A 21,945-nucleotide genomic window follows, 5' to 3' on the forward strand; every position below is an offset into this window, starting at 1 on the left:
ACATTGTTTAGATAGGTTGACATGGTTACAAATTAATTGAATATGTGACTTTTCATTTGTCAAAAAGGATAGTTTGGTTTGAGTAGTGTTCTTGAAAAGCATACCAGTATACTCTGTAGGATCATTTTCTGCAAGATAGCATTCTCGTGGTATGGCAATATTAAGGAGTTATGTTGATTTATGCATATTAGTTTTTAATAAATGATGAATAATTATTTTTATATCATACTATAATTTAGAATCAATTGAATGTAAGAACGTTGAAATACACTTACATCTATATAAACATTACACATGTTTACTCTTTTTCATATAAAAAATAAAGAATAATTGTTCTTTGAATTAACCCTTTTTACCCAAATCTGGTAGGCTTTCAGACTTAAAAGGATCAATGTGTACGGAAGAATCACCACCACTAGATCGCTTTTCACGGAACAAAGCTGGAGGGTCTTCGGACTTTATAGGATCAACATGAGGAGAATCATCACCGTCAGATCGCTTTTCGCGCGTCAAAGCTGGTAGTTCTTCATACTTAGGAGGATAAGCTTGAGGAGAATCATCACCGCCAGATCGAATTTTACGCAACAAAGCTGGTGGATTGGTAGGCTGTTTTGGATCAACATGAATAGGAGGATCTTTTACTTCAGATCGTCTGACTCTTTGGCTGTCTTCGGTTGAAGCATCTCTAACAATACTAGCTGCTGGAAATAAAAAATATAATTTTCACGATAGGTTTCAAATAGTGATTAATGAAAGACTATATCAAGCTCTCTTTTTGTGTTTTTTTTTTAAGTTGTTAGGTTGCTATATCTCATTGTTGTTTATCCAAACATATTTTTACTTGTACTGTAACTTGTTAACAACAATATCCAAAAATATGAATAATTAATATTAGTAATGATTTTAAAGAGTAGCACTATAAGAATACTTTATTAAATTCATTAAATGAGAAGGAAAACAAGATCCCTTTTTGTTTTGTTAATGTATCAACGTTAATTACCTTTTTGGAAAGCAATATTATTTCAAATAACGTATATCAATCTGAATTAATATCAATGGGTAATGTATATAGTTACATTCAATCGTTATCCTTATCAGAATAAAATAACCCTCCAAATAACGATATGTTTTGTCCAAGGGTGACTGATAAAAGTAAAAGACGGACATTTATTACCCTCATCAATTGTTGGTCGCTTTAAAAAATAAACTCCCTTAAGTTTTTTTAAAAACTTTGATTTGTATATATTTTTTAGCTTTAAGCTTTCCTAATGTAGGTTAATCCAGAAATTCATTTTGGATGCATACCATTTATAAAGTGTTTTTTGACATTTTTTAGTGGATTTTCGAGATTTGAACATTGGCACAATGCTGTTGCCTCTAATTTCTCGACACTTATCTGGACTGTCATAGCATTTTAAGCATTTAATTATACGGCACTGTCCTCCATCGTACTGACAATTCCCAACAGCAGATATCTTTTTAACAACGCGTGTAAATAACAAGCACTGGCAGTGCTATGCGTCGCCAGTAAAACTGCATTTGCGACCGTTAAATCACCAATTAAGGACAGCAACTATTCAACTACAGTATTTTTATTGCTGAAATATAATTATTATGCTTCAAGATTTGTACTGTTTTCAAGGAATTTAGAATTTAGAATAACAAAAATAAGTTTTGAAGTATTGGTCTCTAAAAGCCATCATGTTGTCTTTGTTTCGATGGTATAACAGATTTTCTCGTGCTTTGGTGCTTTTTAAATTTTGTTGTTATGACGTATTTTTTCTTGACATATCTTTTCATATATATTCTACCGGTTCTTCGTTTGCGCTCTTTCGGCTTCTTGTTTTTAGAATTGTAGACATGTGTATGCCGTCCATTTTGTATGTTGTGTTTTGTAGACTGTTGTATGTCTTTTGGTCTTCCGCGTCTCTTTTGATACATGTTTGTTACTTTGAAATGAAGAACTGCAATAAAACACTGTTCCTTTGTTACTGGTTTTGTCTATATCGTATGCTAGTTTTTTTTTGTCATGAATTAATACACCTACTCTCCTTTACCATTACGTAATACTATAAATAAAACGTATAATCAAATAATATGTCAAATCAATGAAAAGTATCATAAAATCAACAACAACATTAATTTATAAAATTGGGGAAAATTGAGTTTTTAAGAACATTTAAGAATGCAAGTTAGGGAAATGTTGTACATTACAGAATCATTTTCATTATAATTTATTATGCTAAAACTAATATTTTTCATTAATAGCTTTTCAAATGTACTTACTTTCAATTGCATATTTCGTTAAATATATGCAAAGCAGTGCTACATGTAACCAAAGTCTCATTTTATATAATTTTCAAATCGTTGACACCGACAAAAGTTGCAGTTGCTTGAGATTGCAGTCTGGTTTTATGTAACAGGAGTTGTTAGGAGCTTTATATACTCCATTTTTTCTACTGTTATATATTATGTCTTTTCATAACTGAAAATAGATGACATTATGCATCGATGTGGAAAATGAAGAATTGAGGATCATACATCTGTTGACAAAAATTTTAATATCGTGCATTGATGGCTTGGTTTTGTACAAATGAAAACTAATGGAACGAACTTGGTGCATACTTTCAGTATATTACAAAAAGCACACACTCTGACGTACGTGACATGTGTCTAGTGCACAAATATATGAACAATTAATGAGATTTATATTGGAGTCAATATTGATTGAACTTTAACATACTAAGAAAGCAATAGACAATATGCCATGTAGAGTTAAAAAAATATTTTACATCAACAGTTTCGCATTTATTTCGATTTGTTTGCCATATGTATCGAAGTTATTTGATATATGTGTACTGCAAATTCCATATACATATGACTGAACATGTGAAATTTAATATACATGTAAAATATGGGGTATATATGTAATGTTTTATTATTCAATATAATATTAAAAATTACCATCAAATCATGGTTCCGTGCCAACAACCTGTTTCGCATTTATTTCGATTTGTTTGCCATATGTATCGAAGTTATTTGATATATGTGTACTGCAAATTCCATATACATATGACTGAAAATGTGAAATTTAATATACATGTAAAATATGGGGTATATATGTAATGTTTTATCATTCAATATAATATTAAAAATTAACATCAAATCATGGTTTCGTGCCAACAACCTGTGTAAAGACGATATATAGGTTAAAAACAGAAACAGGAGTATAAGTTTTTTTTATCTACTATAATGTTGGCTAACTATGAAAAAATGGGTAAAAATCATCATTAAAGGGCAATTATGCATATAAGTAGTCAACCCACGATTTCTGAAATCTTGACAAATTGGTAGATCTTATCATGTTGAATAGTGTTGCTGTTTATAGTTTTTCTTTCTTTGTATTTTCGACCAAAAATGCAAAAATTGTTATCGTCATTCATGGGCAATAACTCTTATAAGGAGTCTACCAACAATTTTGGCCATGCCGACAATTTTTGTAAATCTTGTCCTGTTGATCATTTTTGCCATTTAAAGTTTCTCTTCAAGATTTCAAAAGTATATACTGTTATAGATTTCAAAAGTATAAGCCTAGACGCAAACAATTGATAAAAAATCGTCCTTTAGGGCTATAACTCCTATATATATATATAGAGAGAGTCGAGCCACGATTGCCATGTTGACCTTTTTGTAATATTTAAGCATACAAATACTAATAATTGTATCGGTTCTTATTCTAGAATCTAGCTCTGACATGGTACGTAATAGAAAATACTGTTCCTTATACAATGAATTGTAATTGCTGTTCCTTTATCTCAAAACATCTAAACATGTGTTTATTCTGACAATTTTCTTCTTCAGTTCTATATGTTATCTCTGCTGTTTTGTGAATTGGGTAGAGTTATATATCTTTGCATACTAATATTTGTCTGTTAGAAAAATGAGCAGATTTTTTGTTATGCTAGAAGAACAAAGATTACTGATTGTTAATATAATTATAAATACAAACAGTTAGTTTTATCAGAGATGAAAAGTCAGAGTATGCTAGTCAACACATGATGTCATTTGACTCAATTAACTTTGTTCTTCAACTACTTCCAATTTGTGAATAGTTGAATATAAAAAAACTGTTTGTACCTTAACATGAGCATTCTTCATTTTAAAATAATGACATCATTCACTGCTTCACAAAATTAAGTTTGGATTATCTTTTGTTGTAAAAGCATTGTTTAATTGAAATATGATACACATTGCACTTTTTATCTTCTATTTTCTTATTTAAAAAAAAAAAAACGACAAACATATGACTCATTTCAGTTTCTCTATTTGTCCAAATGACGCGTTTCTTTGATTAAGGTACATTTGAATTAATTGTAATTTTGATAAAAAAACATATACAAAATATGCTGTACAAAAGTTAACTGCATTCCAAATTTAACGGTCCAGGTACATAAAATATAAATACAATGTATGTATATACGGCATTTTACTGTGACAAAATACCTCGGTTATATTTTTGAAATCGGAATACAGATAGTATATATATAAAATATATACACTAAACAACATTTTTTGTTAATCTAACTTTCAATGTGATGTTAAAAGTTTTAACATCTGGTTGATAAAGTTTAGATTCTATAATATAAGCTTTCAATTTAAATACATTTATTACATTTTTCTTGTAAATAAATAAAGGTTTGTTCAAACGCTCGCATGAAATCAATTCATATCGGTTTAACAGAATCAGAAGAAAACACGTTTTAGCTAGAATTAACAAAAACAAATTACTACGCAAAAAGTTAAAAAAAAATAACCCGTAAGCCAGTTCTTAACAAAGTAATTGAGCGGTTAAATAGCCTTATAAATGTCTGTTAGTAACATGCATCTATCAGCTTCTCATTTCATTCTTATTGCATAGTTTCTAACATTACCAGATTTAGATAATAAGGTGTACATTTAAGTGTAAATGAGATAATGTTAACAGTAATAATGTTCACAACATTTATTAAGACAAGATTATAAATATCAAAAAGAAGCGATATGAAATGTATTTATTAAAAAACTCATCAAAGCTATACAATTCTTATAATTTTGTACGCCAGAGGTGTCGTCGACATAAGACTCATCAAAGCTATACAATTCTTATAATTGTGTACGCCAGACGTGTCGTCGACATAAGACTCATCAAAGCTATACAATTCTTATAATTGTGTACGCCAGACGTGTCGTCGACATAAGACTCATCAAAGCTATACAACTCTTATAATAGTGTACGCCAGACGTGTCGTCGACATAAGACTCATCAAAGCTATACGACTCTTATAATTTTGTATGCCAGACGTGTAGTCGACATAAGACTCATCAAAGCTATACAATTCTTATAATTGTGTACGCCAGACGTGTCGTCGACATAAGACTCATCAAAGCTATACAATTCTTATAATTGTGTACGCCAGACGTGTCGTCGACATAAGACTCATCAAAGCTATACAATTCTTATAATTGTGTACGCCAGACGTGTCGTCGACATAAGACTCATCAAAGCTATACAACTCTTATAATTATGTACTCCAGACGTGTCGTCGACATAAGACTCATCAAAGCTATACAACTCTTATAATAGTGTACTCCAGACGTGTCGTCAACATAAGACTCATCAAAGCTATCCAATTCTTATAATTGTGTACGCCAGACGTGTCGTCGACATAAGACTCTTCAAAGCTATCCAATTCTTATAATTTGTACGCCAGACGTGTCGTCGACATAAGACTCATCAAAGCTATAAAATTCTTATAATTTTGTACGCCAGACGTGTCGTCGACATAAGACTCATCAAAGCTATACAACTCTTATAATTATGTACGACAGACGTGTCGTCGACATAAGACTCATCAAAGCTATACAACTCTTATAATTGTGTACGCCAGTCGTGTCGTCGACATAAGACTCATCAAAGCTATACAACTCTTATAATTATGTACGTCAGACGTGTCGTCGACATAAGACTCATCAAAGCTATACAACTCTTATAATTATGTACGCCAGACGTGTCGTCGACATAAGACTCATCAAAGCTATACAACTCTTATAATTGTGTACGCCAGTCGTGTCGTCGACATAAGACTCATCAAAGCTATACAACTCTTAAAAATGTGAACGCCAGTCGTGTCGTCGACATAAGACTCATCAAAGCTATACAACTCTTATAATTATGTACGTCAGACGTGTCGTCGACATAAGACTCATCAAAGCTATACAACTCTTATAATTATGTACGACAGACGTGTCGTCGACATAACACTCATCAAAGCTATACAACTCTTATAATTGTGTACGCCAGACGTGTCGTCGACATAAGACTCATCAAAGCTATACAACTCTTATAATTGTGTACGTCAGACGTGTCGTCGACATAAGACTCATCAAAGCTATACAACTCTTATAATTATGTACGCCAGACGTGTCGTCGACATAAGACTCATCAAAGCTATACAATTCTCGTAATTATGTACGACAGACGTGTCGTCGACATAAGACTCATCCAGGGCGATCAAATTAACAGATGGGAGGCAAAATCAAATACAAACTTGAAAAGCATAAATACAGACAATTCTGAAAAAAAATTGTGCCAAATACGGCTTAGGCAATCTATGCCTAAGGAAATAAAAACCTGAGTGTTTCGAATAATTGCAAGACGTGTCGTCGACATAAGACTCATCAAAGCTATACAACTCTTATAATTTTGTACGCCAGATGTATCGTTGACATAAGACTCGTCAAAGCTATACAGCTCTTATAATTTGTACGCCAGACGTGTCGTCGACATTAGACTCATCAAAACTATACAACTCTTATAATTATGTACGCCAGGCGTGTCGTCGACATGAGACTCATCAAAGCTATCCAAATCTTATAATTATATACACCAGACGTGTCGTCGACATAAGACTCATCAAAGCTATCCAATTTTTATAACCTTGTACACCAGACGTGTCGTCGACATAAGACTCATCAAAACTATACAACTCTTATAATTATGTACGCCAGGCGTGTCGTCGACATGAGACTCATCAAAGCTATCCAAATCTTATAATTATGTACACCAGACGTGTCGTCGACATAAGACTCATCAAAGCTATACAACTCTTATAATTATGCACACCAGACTTGTCGTCGACACAAGACTCATCAAAGCTTTCCAATTCTTATAATTGTGTACACCAGACGTGTCGTCGACATAAAACTCACCAAAGCTATACAACTCTTATAATTATGTACACCAGACGTGTCGTCGACATAAGACTCATCAAAGCTATACAACGCTTATAATTATGTACGCCAGGCGTGTCGTCGACATAAGACTCATCAAAGCTATTCCATTCTTATAATTTTGTACGCCAGATGTGTTGTCGACATAAAACTTATCAAAGCTATACAACTCTTATAATTATGTACGCCAGGCGTGTCGTCGACATAAGACTCATCAAAGCTATCCAATTCTTATAATTGTGTACGCCAGACGTGTCGTCGACATAAGACTCATCAAAGCTATACAACTCTTATAATTATGTACGCCAGACGTGTCGTCGACATAAGACTCATCAAAGCTTTCCAATTCTTATAATTATGTACGCCAGGCGTGTCGTCGACATGAGACTCATCAAAGCTATCCAAATCTTATAATTATGTACACCAGACGTGTCGTCGACATAAGACTCATCAAAGCTATCCAATTTTTATAACCTTGTACACCAGACGTGTCGTCGACATAAGACTCATCAAAACTATACAACTCTTATAATTATGTACGCCAGGCGTGTCGTCGACATGAGACTCATCAAAGCTATCCAAATCTTATAATTATGTACACCAGACGTGTCGTCGACATAAGACTCATCAAAGCTATACAACTCTTATAATTATGCACACCAGACTTGTCGTCGACACAAGACTCATCAAAGCTATACAACTCTTATAATTATGTACGCCAGACGTGTCGTCGACATAAGACTCATCAAAGCTATACAACTCTTATAATTGTGTACGCCAGTCCTGTCGTCGACATAAGACTCATCAAAGCTATACAACTCTTAAAAATGTGAACGCCAGTCGTGTCGTCGACATAAGACTCATCAAAGCTATACAACTCTTATAATTATGTACGTCAGACGTGTCGTCGACATAAGACTCATCAAAGCTATACAACTCTTATAATTATGTACGACAGACGTGTCGTCGACATAACACTCATCAAAGCTATACAACTCTTATAATTGTGTACGCCAGACGTGTCGTCGACATAAGACTCATCAAAGCTATACAACTCTTATAATTGTGTACGTCAGACGTGTCGTCGACATAAGACTCATCAAAGCTATACAACTCTTATAATTATGTACGCCAGACGTGTCGTCGACATAAGACTCATCAAAGCTATACAATTCTCGTAATTATGTACGACAGACGTGTCGTCGACATAAGACTCATCCAGGGCGATCAAATTAACAGATGGGAGGCAAAATCAAATACAAACTTGAAAAGCATAAATACAGACAATTCTGAAAAAAAATTGTGCCAAATACGGCTTAGGCAATCTATGCCTAAGGAAATAAAAACCTGAGTGTTTCGAATAATTGCAAGACGTGTCGTCGACATAAGACTCATCAAAGCTATACAACTCTTATAATTTTGTACGCCAGATGTATCGTTGACATAAGACTCGTCAAAGCTATACAGCTCTTATAATTTGTACGCCAGACGTGTCGTCGACATTAGACTCATCAAAACTATACAACTCTTATAATTATGTACGCCAGGCGTGTCGTCGACATGAGACTCATCAAAGCTATCCAAATCTTATAATTATGTACACCAGACGTGTCGTCGACATAAGACTCATCAAAGCTATCCAATTTTTATAACCTTGTACACCAGACGTGTCGTCGACATAAGACTCATCAAAACTATACAACTCTTATAATTATGTACGCCAGGCGTGTCGTCGACATGAGACTCATCAAAGCTATCCAAATCTTATAATTATGTACACCAGACGTGTCGTCGACATAAGACTCATCAAAGCTATACAACTCTTATAATTATGCACACCAGACTTGTCGTCGACACAAGACTCATCAAAGCTTTCCAATTCTTATAATTGTGTACACCAGACGTGTCGTCGACATAAAACTCACCAAAGCTATACAACTCTTATAATTATGTACACCAGACGTGTCGTCGACATAAGACTCATCAAAGCTATACAACGCTTATAATTATGTACGCCAGGCGTGTCGTCGACATAAGACTCATCAAAGCTATTCCATTCTTATAATTTTGTACGCCAGATGTGTTGTCGACATAAAACTTATCAAAGCTATACAACTCTTATAATTATGTACGCCAGGCGTGTCGTCGACATAAGACTCATCAAAGCTATCCAATTCTTATAATTGTGTACGCCAGACGTGTCGTCGACATAAGACTCATCAAAGCTATACAACTCTTATAATTATGTACGCCAGACGTGTCGTCGACATAAGACTCATCAAAGCTTTCCAATTCTTATAATTATGTACGCCAGGCGTGTCGTCGACATGAGACTCATCAAAGCTATCCAAATCTTATAATTATGTACACCAGACGTGTCGTCGACATAAGACTCATCAAAGCTATCCAATTTTTATAACCTTGTACACCAGACGTGTCGTCGACATAAGACTCATCAAAACTATACAACTCTTATAATTATGTACGCCAGGCGTGTCGTCGACATGAGACTCATCAAAGCTATCCAAATCTTATAATTATGTACACCAGACGTGTCGTCGACATAAGACTCATCAAAGCTATACAACTCTTATAATTATGCACACCAGACTTGTCGTCGACACAAGACTCATCAAAGCTTTCCAATTCTTATAATTGTGTACACCAGACGTGTCGTCGACATAAAACTCACCAAAGCTATACAACTCTTATAATTATGTACACCAGACGTGTCGTCGACATAAGACTCATCAAAGCTATACAACGCTTATAATTATGTACGCCAGGCGTGTCGTCGACATAAGACTCATCAAAGCTATTCCATTCTTATAATTTTGTACGCCAGATGTGTTGTCGACATAAAACTTATCAAAGCTATACAACTCTTATAATTATGTACGCCAGGCGTGTCGTCGACATAAGACTCATCAAAGCTATCCAATTCTTATAATTGTGTACGCCAGACGTGTCGTCGACATAAGACTCATCAAAGCTATACAACTCTTATAATTATGTACGCCAGACGTGTCGTCGACATAAGACTCATCAAAGCTATACAATTCTCGTAATTATGTACGACAGACGTGTCGTCGACATAAGACTCATCCAGGGCGATCAAATTACCAGATGGGAGGCAAAATCAAATACAAACTTGAAAAGCATAAATACAGACAATTCTGAAAAAAAATTGTGCCAAATACGGCTTAGGCAATCTAACCTAAGGAAATACAAACCTGAGTGTTTCGAATAATTGCCAGAGGTGTCGTCGACATAAGACTCATCAAAGCTATACAATTCTTATAATTTTGTACGCCAGAGGTGTCGTCGACATAAGACTCATCAAAGCTATACAATTCTTATAATTGTGTACGCCAGACGTGTCGTCGACATAACACTCATTAAAGCTATACAACTCTTATAATTGTGTACGCCAGACGTGTTGTCGACATAAGACTCATCCAGGGCGATCAAATTAACAGATGGGAGGCAAAATCAAATACAAACATGAAAAGCATAAATACAGACAATTCTGAAAAATAATTGTGCCAAATACGGCTTAGGCAATCAATGCATATTGATAAGGAGATAAAAACCTTAGTGTTTCGAATAATTCAACATTAAATGAACAGTAAATGTACAGACAATGAACATATCTGTGATAATATGTCATGTCAACACACAATTTACTATGTCGTCGACATAACACTCATCAAAGCTATACAACTCTTATAATTTTGTACACCAGACGTGTCGTCGACATAAGACTCATCAAAGCTATACAACTCTTATAATTGTGTACGCCAGACGTGTCGTCGACATAAGACTCATCAAAGCTATCCAATTCTTATAATTTGTACGCCAGGCGTGTCGTCGACATAAGACTCGTCAAAGCTATCCAATTCTTATAATTTATACGCCAGACGTGTCGTCGACATAAGACTCATCAAAGCTTTACAACTTTTATAATTTTGTACGCCAGTCGTGTCGTCGACATAAGACTCATCAAAGCTACACAACTCTTATAATTATGTACGTCAGACGTGTCGTCGACATAAGACTCATCAAAGCTATACAACTCTTAAAAATGTGAACGCCAGTCGTGTCGTCGACATAAGACTCATCAAAGCTATACAACTCTTATAATTATGTACGTCAGACGTGTCGTCGACATAAGACTCATCAAAGCTATACAACTCTTATAATTATGTACGACAGACGTGTCGTCGACATAAGACTCATCAAAGCTATACAACTCTTATAATTGTGTACGCCAGACGTGTCGTCGACATAAGACTCATCAAAGCTATACAACTCTTATAATTGTGTACGTCAGACGTGTCGTCGACATAAGACTCATCAAAGCTATACAACTCTTATAATTATGTACGCCAGACGTGTCGTCGACATAAGACTCATCAAAGCTATACAATTCTCGTAATTATGTACGACAGACGTGTCGTCGACATAAGACTCATCCAGGGCGATCAAATTAACAGATGGGAGGCAAAATCAAATACAAACTTGAAAAGCATAAATACAGACAATTCTGAAAAAAAATTGTGCCAAATACGGCTTAGGCAATCTATGCCTAAGGAAATAAAAACCTGAGTGTTTCGAATAATTGCAAGACGTGTCGTCGACATAAGACTCATCAAAGCTATACAACTCTTATAATTTTGTACGCCAGATGTATCGTTGACATAAGACTCGTCAAAGCTATACAGCTCTTATAATTTGTACGCCAGACGTGTCGTCGACATTAGACTCATCAAAACTATACAACTCTTATAATTATGTACGCCAGGCGTGTCGTCGACATGAGACTCATCAAAGCTATCCAAATCTTATAATTATGTACACCAGACGTGTCGTCGACATAAGACTCATCAAAGCTATCCAATTTTTATAACCTTGTACACCAGACGTGTCGTCGACATAAGACTCATCAAAACTATACAACTCTTATAATTATGTACGCCAGGCGTGTCGTCGACATGAGACTCATCAAAGCTATCCAAATCTTATAATTATGTACACCAGACGTGTCGTCGACATAAGACTCATCAAAGCTATACAACTCTTATAATTATGCACACCAGACTTGTCGTCGACACAAGACTCATCAAAGCTTTCCAATTCTTATAATTGTGTACACCAGACGTGTCGTCGACATAAAACTCACCAAAGCTATACAACTCTTATAATTATGTACACCAGACGTGTCGTCGACATAAGACTCATCAAAGCTATACAACGCTTATAATTATGTACGCCAGGCGTGTCGTCGACATAAGACTCATCAAAGCTATTCCATTCTTATAATTTTGTACGCCAGATGTGTTGTCGACATAAAACTTATCAAAGCTATACAACTCTTATAATTATGTACGCCAGGCGTGTCGTCGACATAAGACTCATCAAAGCTATCCAATTCTTATAATTGTGTACGCCAGACGTGTCGTCGACATAAGACTCATCAAAGCTATACAACTCTTATAATTATGTACGCCAGACGTGTCGTCGACATAAGACTCATCAAAGCTTTCCAATTCTTATAATTATGTACGCCAGGCGTGTCGTCGACATGAGACTCATCAAAGCTATCCAAATCTTATAATTATGTACACCAGACGTGTCGTCGACATAAGACTCATCAAAGCTATCCAATTTTTATAACCTTGTACACCAGACGTGTCGTCGACATAAGACTCATCAAAACTATACAACTCTTATAATTATGTACGCCAGGCGTGTCGTCGACATGAGACTCATCAAAGCTATCCAAATCTTATAATTATGTACACCAGACGTGTCGTCGACATAAGACTCATCAAAGCTATACAACTCTTATAATTATGCACACCAGACTTGTCGTCGACACAAGACTCATCAAAGCTTTCCAATTCTTATAATTGTGTACACCAGACGTGTCGTCGACATAAAACTCACCAAAGCTATACAACTCTTATAATTATGTACACCAGACGTGTCGTCGACATAAGACTCATCAAAGCTATACAACGCTTATAATTATGTACGCCAGGCGTGTCGTCGACATAAGACTCATCAAAGCTATTCCATTCTTATAATTTTGTACGCCAGATGTGTTGTCGACATAAAACTTATCAAAGCTATACAACTCTTATAATTATGTACGCCAGGCGTGTCGTCGACATAAGACTCATCAAAGCTATCCAATTCTTATAATTGTGTACGCCAGACGTGTCGTCGACATAAGACTCATCAAAGCTATACAACTCTTATAATTATGTACGCCAGACGTGTCGTCGACATAAGACTCATCAAAGCTATACAATTCTCGTAATTATGTACGACAGACGTGTCGTCGACATAAGACTCATCCAGGGCGATCAAATTACCAGATGGGAGGCAAAATCAAATACAAACTTGAAAAGCATAAATGCAGACAATTCTGAAAAAAAATTGTGCCAAATACGGCTTAGGCAATCTAACCTAAGGAAATACAAACCTGAGTGTTTCGAATAATTGCCAGAGGTGTCGTCGACATAAGACTCATCAAAGCTATACAATTCTTATAATTTTGTACGCCAGAGGTGTCGTCGACATAAGACTCATCAAAGCTATACAATTCTTATAATTGTGTACGCCAGACGTGTCGTCGACATAACACTCATTAAAGCTATACAACTCTTATAATTGTGTACGCCAGACGTGTTGTCGACATAAGACTCATCCAGGGCGATCAAATTAACAGATGGGAGGCAAAATCAAATACAAACATGAAAAGCATAAATACAGACAATTCTGAAAAATAATTGTGCCAAATACGGCTTAGGCAATCAATGCATATTGATAAGGAGATAAAAACCTTAGTGTTTCGAATAATTCAACATTAAATGAACAGTAAATGTACAGACAATGAACATATCTGTGATAATATGTCATGTCAACACACAATTTACTATGTCGTCGACATAACACTCATCAAAGCTATACAACTCTTATAATTTTGTACACCAGACGTGTCGTCGACATAAGACTCATCAAAGCTATACAACTCTTATAATTGTGTACGCCAGACGTGTCGTCGACATAAGACTCATCAAAGCTATCCAATTCTTATAATTTGTACGCCAGGCGTGTCGTCGACATAAGACTCGTCAAAGCTATCCAATTCTTATAATTTATACGCCAGACGTGTCGTCGACATAAGACTCATCAAAGCTTTACAACTTTTATAATTTTGTACGCCAGACGTGTCGTCGACGTAAAACTCATCAAAGCTATACAACTCTTATAATTATGTACGACAGACGTGTCGTCGACATAAGACTCATCCAGGGCGATCAAATTACCAGATGGGAGGCAAAATCAAATACAAACTTGAAAAGCATAAATACAGACAATTCTGAAAAAAAATTGTGCCAAATACGGCTTAGGCAATCTAACCTAAGGAAATAAAAACCTGAGTGTTTCGAATAATTGCCAGAGGTGTCGTCGACATAAGACTCATCAAAACTATACAATTCTTATAATTTTGTACGCCAGAGGTGTCGTCGACATAAGACTCATCAAAGCTATACAATTCTTATAATTGTGTACGCCAGACGTGTCGTCGACATAACACTCATTAAAGCTATACAACTCTTATAATTGTGTACGCCAGACGTGTTGTCGACATAAGACTCATCAAAGCTATACAACTCTTATAATTATGTACGACAGGCGTGTCGTCGACATAAGACTCATCCAGGGCGATCAAATTAACAGATGGGAGGCAAAATCAAATACAAACTTGAAAAGCATAAATACAGACAATTCTGAAAAAAAAATGTGCCAAATACGGCTTAGGCAATCTATGCATAAGGAAATAAAAACCTTAGTGTTTCGAATAATTCAACATTAAATGAACAGTAAATGTACAGACAATGAACATATCAATAATATATCATGTCAACACACAATATACTGACTTCTGGGCTAGTGATACCCTTTGAGGACGAAACGTCCACAAACAGTGGCATCTACTAAGTGGTAATAAAAAAATTTCAAAGATACCGGGCTCATAATTTTGTATGCCATACGCGCGTTTTGTCTACATATGACTCATCAGTGGCGCTCGGACAGCAATCAAATGACCAAAAGAAAAAAACATATTTTGTGGTGATAATATCATTAATTGCAAACAAAACATACAACCCAGAATATTGAAATGATAAATAAATAGCATTCATTCGTGTGAAAAGAAACAAAAAAAGCATTGAATTGTATACATATACACGTTACTGTCTTCGTGTATCATTTATGTATTATAAGCCGTCGTATTATTTTTTTTATATGTAAACACGAAGTCATTGTTACTACATTATCACAAGTATTCATTGTTACTACATTATTACAAGTATTCATTGTTACTACATTATTACAAGTATTCATTGTTACTAAATTATTACAAGTATTCATTACTTTGATATATTTGTGAGAACTGACGCGATCTTCAACAGTAGACTCTAATTCTCATTCAGAGTAAAATCGATTGATTATTTCATTGTTGTTTGTCTTACCTCGAGTCGCAAATATTTCAGTCATGTTCAGGACGAAACAAGAGAGCGAGAAGATAATAAGGGCTATAAACAAAATAAATCGAACAAATAAAAAAATCATGACAAAACAATTACAAAAAAGAAATCAACATGCATAAAACAGGTGGGCTCTGCAAGGTAGGTTGACTGTGATGAAGGCCAGTAAATTTGAACTGCCACTAGAAAATGATGGTAGTGTACAGGGTCAGAAATTTTGCATTGCAAAAACCACCGACGGACCCCTTGGAGAGTTGTCGTAAGGATTCCTTAACGAACAGAGAGTGTGACACCAAACCTACATGGAGCATTGGCGAATACAGTCGATACATACCGATCTAATCGGAAGATGTATTGAAATTTGTGTCCATTCTCTTTGTGCCTTCTTAAGGTTGAATTTCTGTAAATATGCACAATGCAATTTGCCATAGGAACTCCTTTTACGGCTAAGACTGTGACACTTTTAGTATGAATATTAAATATCTCCCCAAAAGAGGCGTGGTTATATGAAACAACTGTATTTACAAAGTGCAACCTTAAACTCGACAAAAATTTGACGGTAGAACTAAGTATAGATCAATTGAGGCTTACATGTCGTCAATTTGCGTGGGTTTAAACATGTTATTCGTTTAAATATGCAAAAGGGATGAAACACAAGTTAATAAAACTTATAAAGGCTTCTCCCAATTTGCGTGGGTTAACTCCAGTGATCAAACAATTCCACATCAAATAAAAATTTAGAGTTCAGCATAGTTTTTACTATCTTTCAAAACAGAAAATGTGTTTTATAAAACATATAAAGCTATAAATCGTCAAGGGTAATTAAGACCTACGAGCAAATTAAAGTATGCAAATATACTTATAAAAAGCGTCTTTCTCATAATTTTTTTTTTGATATATTGTTTAATGTCAAATACCGTGATAATGATTCAAATAAAATGGACTGAATCAATAACTGTCGATCTTTATTTAAATGATTAAAGTCATGTGAAACTTCAAATTTAAAAAAAAAGTTGAATATGTTTTATATACTTGAATGGCTAAGTTTTACTATAAAACAAGAGCACGTGAACTTTCTTGTAAAAGAAAATCCTTTATATTATCAAAATCTTCATAAATGTACTGCTATTAAATTATTGTCTTCCCGTACACTAATTTGCCGATATTTTCCCGTATGCAGTGACCTTTACTACGAACTCTCGTTAGAACTTCGGCCACCGCACAGCGCAAGTGCGAGGGGAAAAATCTTGATGAAAAAAGGTAAACAAACGTGTACTGGATGATAAATAGTAATAACTGATAAAAAACAAATTTGATACAACAAATCATTTAACAACTGTTAATGAAAAGTTTAATTAGCAAATGGGAACGCATGGAAAATATAAAAAAAAAATATCTTGGCTCTATCAATTCGATTATTTGTCGCTTATTCCACGTGCTCTGTGCTGATTGTTTATCAATATCGCGATCCGGTAAACTTTGGCAACAAACTCGAAAGGTAGTTAGCTTGCGATCAACTATCACTGAATGTCAAAATATTATTTGTCGCTAGTACGTTATAGATTCACAATAAATATAAAAAAATGTGCTTACAGGACTTAGTTTAGTATATATGCAAGCATTGGTTCAATGATTTCGATAAAATTAAAAGTACAAGAAACTCGTTTCATGTTAATGTGTTCAAAATACACTTGCCTTTGTAGAGGATACTACCTCAGAGTTGAAAGGTAATTTGATAAAAAAAATTAACTTCTAACTATCACATAGTGTTAGAAAAACGCTATAGTTTCAAAGAGCTGCAACAGCATTCATATATGTATATTTATAACAACATTTCAACCTGTATTTTGTTAAAATATTCATTCGCAGTTCTTTATGTTATCTCCGTTATTTTAGGAATTTGTCATAGCGGTATTAATATATGTATAGACCCTGATGTTATGTGTTGTTTAGACAGGTAAAGAGGAACTGTTGAAATATAAAGGAAAATGGACCAATCTGTTCGATATCCTTTGATCAAAACAGTCTGAAAGGTCAAACATGTATTTTACTTTTAATTACAGGGATGATCCTTTGTTGGTCAACACATAATGTCATTGCAAACTTTGTTCTGAAAGTACTTTCAATTTGTGAAAAAAATGTGTACATTCATATGAGCATTTCTTCTTGAATATAAACTCATCCTTCACTGGTTCACAAAATTAAGTTTGGATTATCTTTTGTTGCAGATGCATTGTGTGATTGAAAAATAAATACAAATTTGGAAACAGATTGTACTTTTTATCCACAAATATTTGGTTATTTTTATGACTCACGTAACCTTCTCTGTATGTCAATAGGAATTATAAAGTCTTATTTTCCCCACATATCTAATTAATTTTAAAAGAACAATTTGGACGACATCCAGAATCAACAATAATAAAATTCTCAAGATATGCGGTACAATTTTGATTAGCTAACAATGCAGTGCAAATAGATCGGTCTATGTAAATACATGTAAACGTTTAAATAAAATGCATGTATATCATATATTTTACCTTGAAAAATATTTTGGTATGTCTTTTTAAATTGGAATAAATATAGTTTATATTATTGATATAATATAATATGATATAATGTTAATGCGATATTCCAGGGCTTGTATTTCCAATCATGATTTCCTTGATAGAGGGTTGCTGCTCACAAGGAAGCTACTAAACCAAGAGTTCCAAATGGTGAAGTTGAAATCATCCCTTCGTAAATTTAACGGACGCCATCACGAGTTGGTTGACCGCTATGGAATATCGGTTTCACAGATGACAGAGGATATGTTTCAATTGTCTTAACTACAATCCAGTCCCCTTTTTCCCGAATGTGACCTACCGAATTAGACTTATCACCTGGTTTGTACTTACATGAGCAACACGACGACTGCCACATGTGGAGCAGGATCTGCTTGCCCCTCCGGAGCATCTGAGATAACTCCCAGTTTTTTGTGAGGTTCGTGTTGCTCAGTCTTTAGTTTTCTATGCTGTGTTTTGTGTACTGTTGTTTGTCTTTTTTTCTTTTTTAGCCATGGCGATGTCAGTTTATTTTCGACTTATGAGTTTGAATGTTTCTTTGGTATCTTTTGCCTCTCTTTTAATATGGTTTTATCAAAATAGGGTAAAAACAAACTTATAACATGATTAAATGAGGTAGACATGCTAGGAAGTGTTTTTACGAGGCAAGACAGTGATGAAGTAAATCTGTATGATCATACATATACAATGAAAGGTTCTATAAAATTTGCTAAGGTATGTTAAAAAAATGAACAGGAAAAAATAGTGGATAGAACAATTAGGGAAGAAGGCTGGGTAATGTCTTAATGCAGATGAAGAGGCGGAATAAACAAGGGGACACTAAAAACTCATAAGTTGACAGAAACTGACAACGCCATGACAAAAAAATGTAAGAAAAACGACGAAAAGACAAACAAGTTCACAAAACACTACACAGAATGAGCAACCAAAAACTGTGGTGATCACAGTTGTCGTGATGAGTAATCATATTCTGCTCAACTAGTAACACCCTTCGTGTTACTCATGTAAAGTACAAAGTCGATGTTTACCAAAGCATTAATTATAAATAACATTTTTATGCTAAACCATGAAATTGCTAGATATGTTAAGTTTTTCGTTTGTATTCTTACGAGTTGTTATTACGTTGTCATGGTCATGGGAAGTACGTGCAGTCTTGACTGTTGTATTTTAATAGGAGATAAAATATTACTTTGGAACATTGTAGTTTGTTAATTAAAATTACAGATTCTTATGAAACACACATGTGATATAATCATATTGCTATACATAACAACAGTACAAGTATACGTCATTGAAATTCTTAGGTTAATATCAATTCAAATGAATATTAGATATAATAAACAATTCAACCGAAAAATTTTGTCTGAGGGGAGAAGGAAGATATAAATATTAATTGTAAAACATTATAAAATAAAATGACGCCTTACTCAAATTATATAACACAAAAAGTAGCTTTCCGTTTAAGGCTGATATTTATGTTTTATTACAATGATATATCTATGCTTGGATTCTGTTTTATTTTATCGGTTAGCACTATTGTTGATTCAGCTAGGAATAATCACAGTATGTTTTAGTATTTTTTTTATTTTCTATTTTTTGAAGACATGTAAAGCATTGTCCGCTTATTATATTTCATGTTAATATGAAAATAAGAAAATGTGGTATAATTGCAAATGAGACAACTCTCCACCAGATACCAAATGACATAGAAGTATCAAGTATTTTTAACCGTACAGCCTTCAACAATGAGCAAAACCCCTACCGCATAGTCAGCTATAAAAAGCCCCGAAATGACAAATGTAAAACAATTCAAACGAGAAAACTAACGGCCTGATTTATGTAAAAATAAAAATGAACGAAATACAAATATGATATACAGCAACAAACGACAACCACTAAATTACAGGCTCCTGACTTGGGACAGGCAAATACATAATGTGGCGGGGTTAAACATGTTAACCGGCGCACATACTTCCCATTAACATGGGACAGTGGTGTTACAGTACAACATGTGAACAAACTATAAAAATCATATGAAAAGGGCTTAACTCGTCAGATCGATACAAAGCAGAAAAACATATAACAAAAACACAGACCGGACGTGGCAGGGCATTTATACATCCCTACAACAAAATGACACTAAGTACAGATCTGAGAGTACTCGCAGTTACTGACAGCTAGATCAAAGCCAATAACAACTAAAGTATCAATCAGTACACACTCAACATCCAATGGATTTAGAGTAAAGACGTGATTAACAGTCAGAGAAAAACATGACCTTGTGCAATGCCAAAATACAGGTATCGACAGATTGTAGAACCGTGAATGTGCATATGTATATAAGAATAATATTAGTTTGGTTTTAATTTACTGATAACAAAATCAATATTTATACCAATAAAAACAATATTTAAATATCTAATTACAGTGTTGAAATGGTAACCTGTTAGAATGATTTTATTTAAAGGATCGATTAGTTTACCCGGATCGTATCTAAATTTCCGGGCTCGGTAAACAACATCTCCGTAAAAATTAGGATGTACTATCCGGTTTGAAATAAGTTTTCTACAGGTACAGCCAAACTTACAAACCAAATATTTGTATCTATAGAAGAATTTAGTAAAGGTTTTAAGTAATTTGTGGTAACGAAATCTCTGACCTAACAATTTACCAGTAATACATATATTACGTTCATTGAAATACAAAACGTCACTACAGACACGGGTATAGCAAGATGGTGCCAAATGAACATCACCATCCAAAAAAGGAAAATTAACAATAGGGACAGAAAAATCGTTCTTTTTGTCGTAAATTTTAGTGTAGAGTTTCCCGTGTAAAACTGAAATATGTAAATCTAGGAAAGGACAGTATTACCGTTTCCACATTTGTATTTGATTTACTTAAAGGAAGTTCCTTTTGGTAAATTTCGGCAGTATATTTAGAAAATTCTTGATTTTTTAACGAAAAAATATCATCAAGATAACGATAAGTGTTGTTGAATTTATCAATTAAATGCAATTTAGACGGGTCTTTACTGAGTTTGGCTATAAACTGTACAAGAACAAGTCTGCTACTAAAGGAGCGCAATTGGTGCCCATACGAATACCTACAACCTGTCGATACACTTTATTGCCGAAGCTTACATAAATGTTATCAAACAGAAAATCAACCTCTTCAAACATTTCATCATAACTCCAGTAAGTATATCTAGCATATTTATCTTTCTCATTAGAAAAGAAGGCTTTGAATGAGTTGCAGCAAATATATTTGCAATTCGATTTTTCAAATGACCATTTAGTTAAATAGGAAAAATTTTGTTTGATAAGATTGTGTGGAAGTGTAGTGTAAAGAGTTGAAAAGTCAAAACTGTCAGCAAATTCAAAAGGACGTATATTATCTAAAACATCATTAGAATTTTTTACACTCCAAAAATAGTTAAGACTACTATTTTCATATGTTTTATTACAATAGTTAATGATAAGTTCTTTGATAGTAGTTAATGAACTAGTTAAATGCACTGAAATATTAGTTGTAAAAAAAGAAAACTTATTAGA

The 21,945-nt window shown here is 34.2% G+C and overlaps 1 protein-coding gene across 1 annotated transcript; it reads right to left on the bottom strand.

The window, feature by feature from the left end:
* Nucleotides 1-305: 305 nt before the first annotated feature.
* LOC127730329 (uncharacterized) lies at nt 306-2,380 on the bottom strand. The gene is made up of 2 exons (XM_052238704.1): nt 2,287-2,380; nt 306-701 (listed from the first exon to the last, which is right to left on the bottom strand). The coding sequence occupies exons 1-2, from the start codon at nt 2,345-2,347 to the stop codon at nt 343-345; spliced, it is 420 nt and encodes a 139-aa protein (XP_052094664.1). The 5' UTR covers nt 2,348-2,380; the 3' UTR covers nt 306-342.
* Nucleotides 2,381-21,945: the final 19,565 nt, after the last annotated feature.

This window comes from Mytilus californianus, unplaced genomic scaffold, assembly GCF_021869535.1.
Source record: "Mytilus californianus isolate M0D057914Y unplaced genomic scaffold, xbMytCali1.0.p SCAF_2, whole genome shotgun sequence".
NCBI classification, from domain to species: Eukaryota; Metazoa; Mollusca; class Bivalvia; order Mytilida; family Mytilidae; genus Mytilus; species Mytilus californianus.

Bases quoted from the DNA above. Each gene is read 5' to 3' on its own strand.
- LOC127730329 (XM_052238704.1), bottom strand. From the start codon at position 2,347: ATGAGACTTTGGTTACATGTAGCACTGCTTTGCATATATTTAACGAAA. The intron at 702-2,286 runs GTAAGTACATTT...TTTTATTTCCAG, and splicing joins AACGAAATATGCAATTGAAA to CAGCTAGTATTGTTAGAGAT.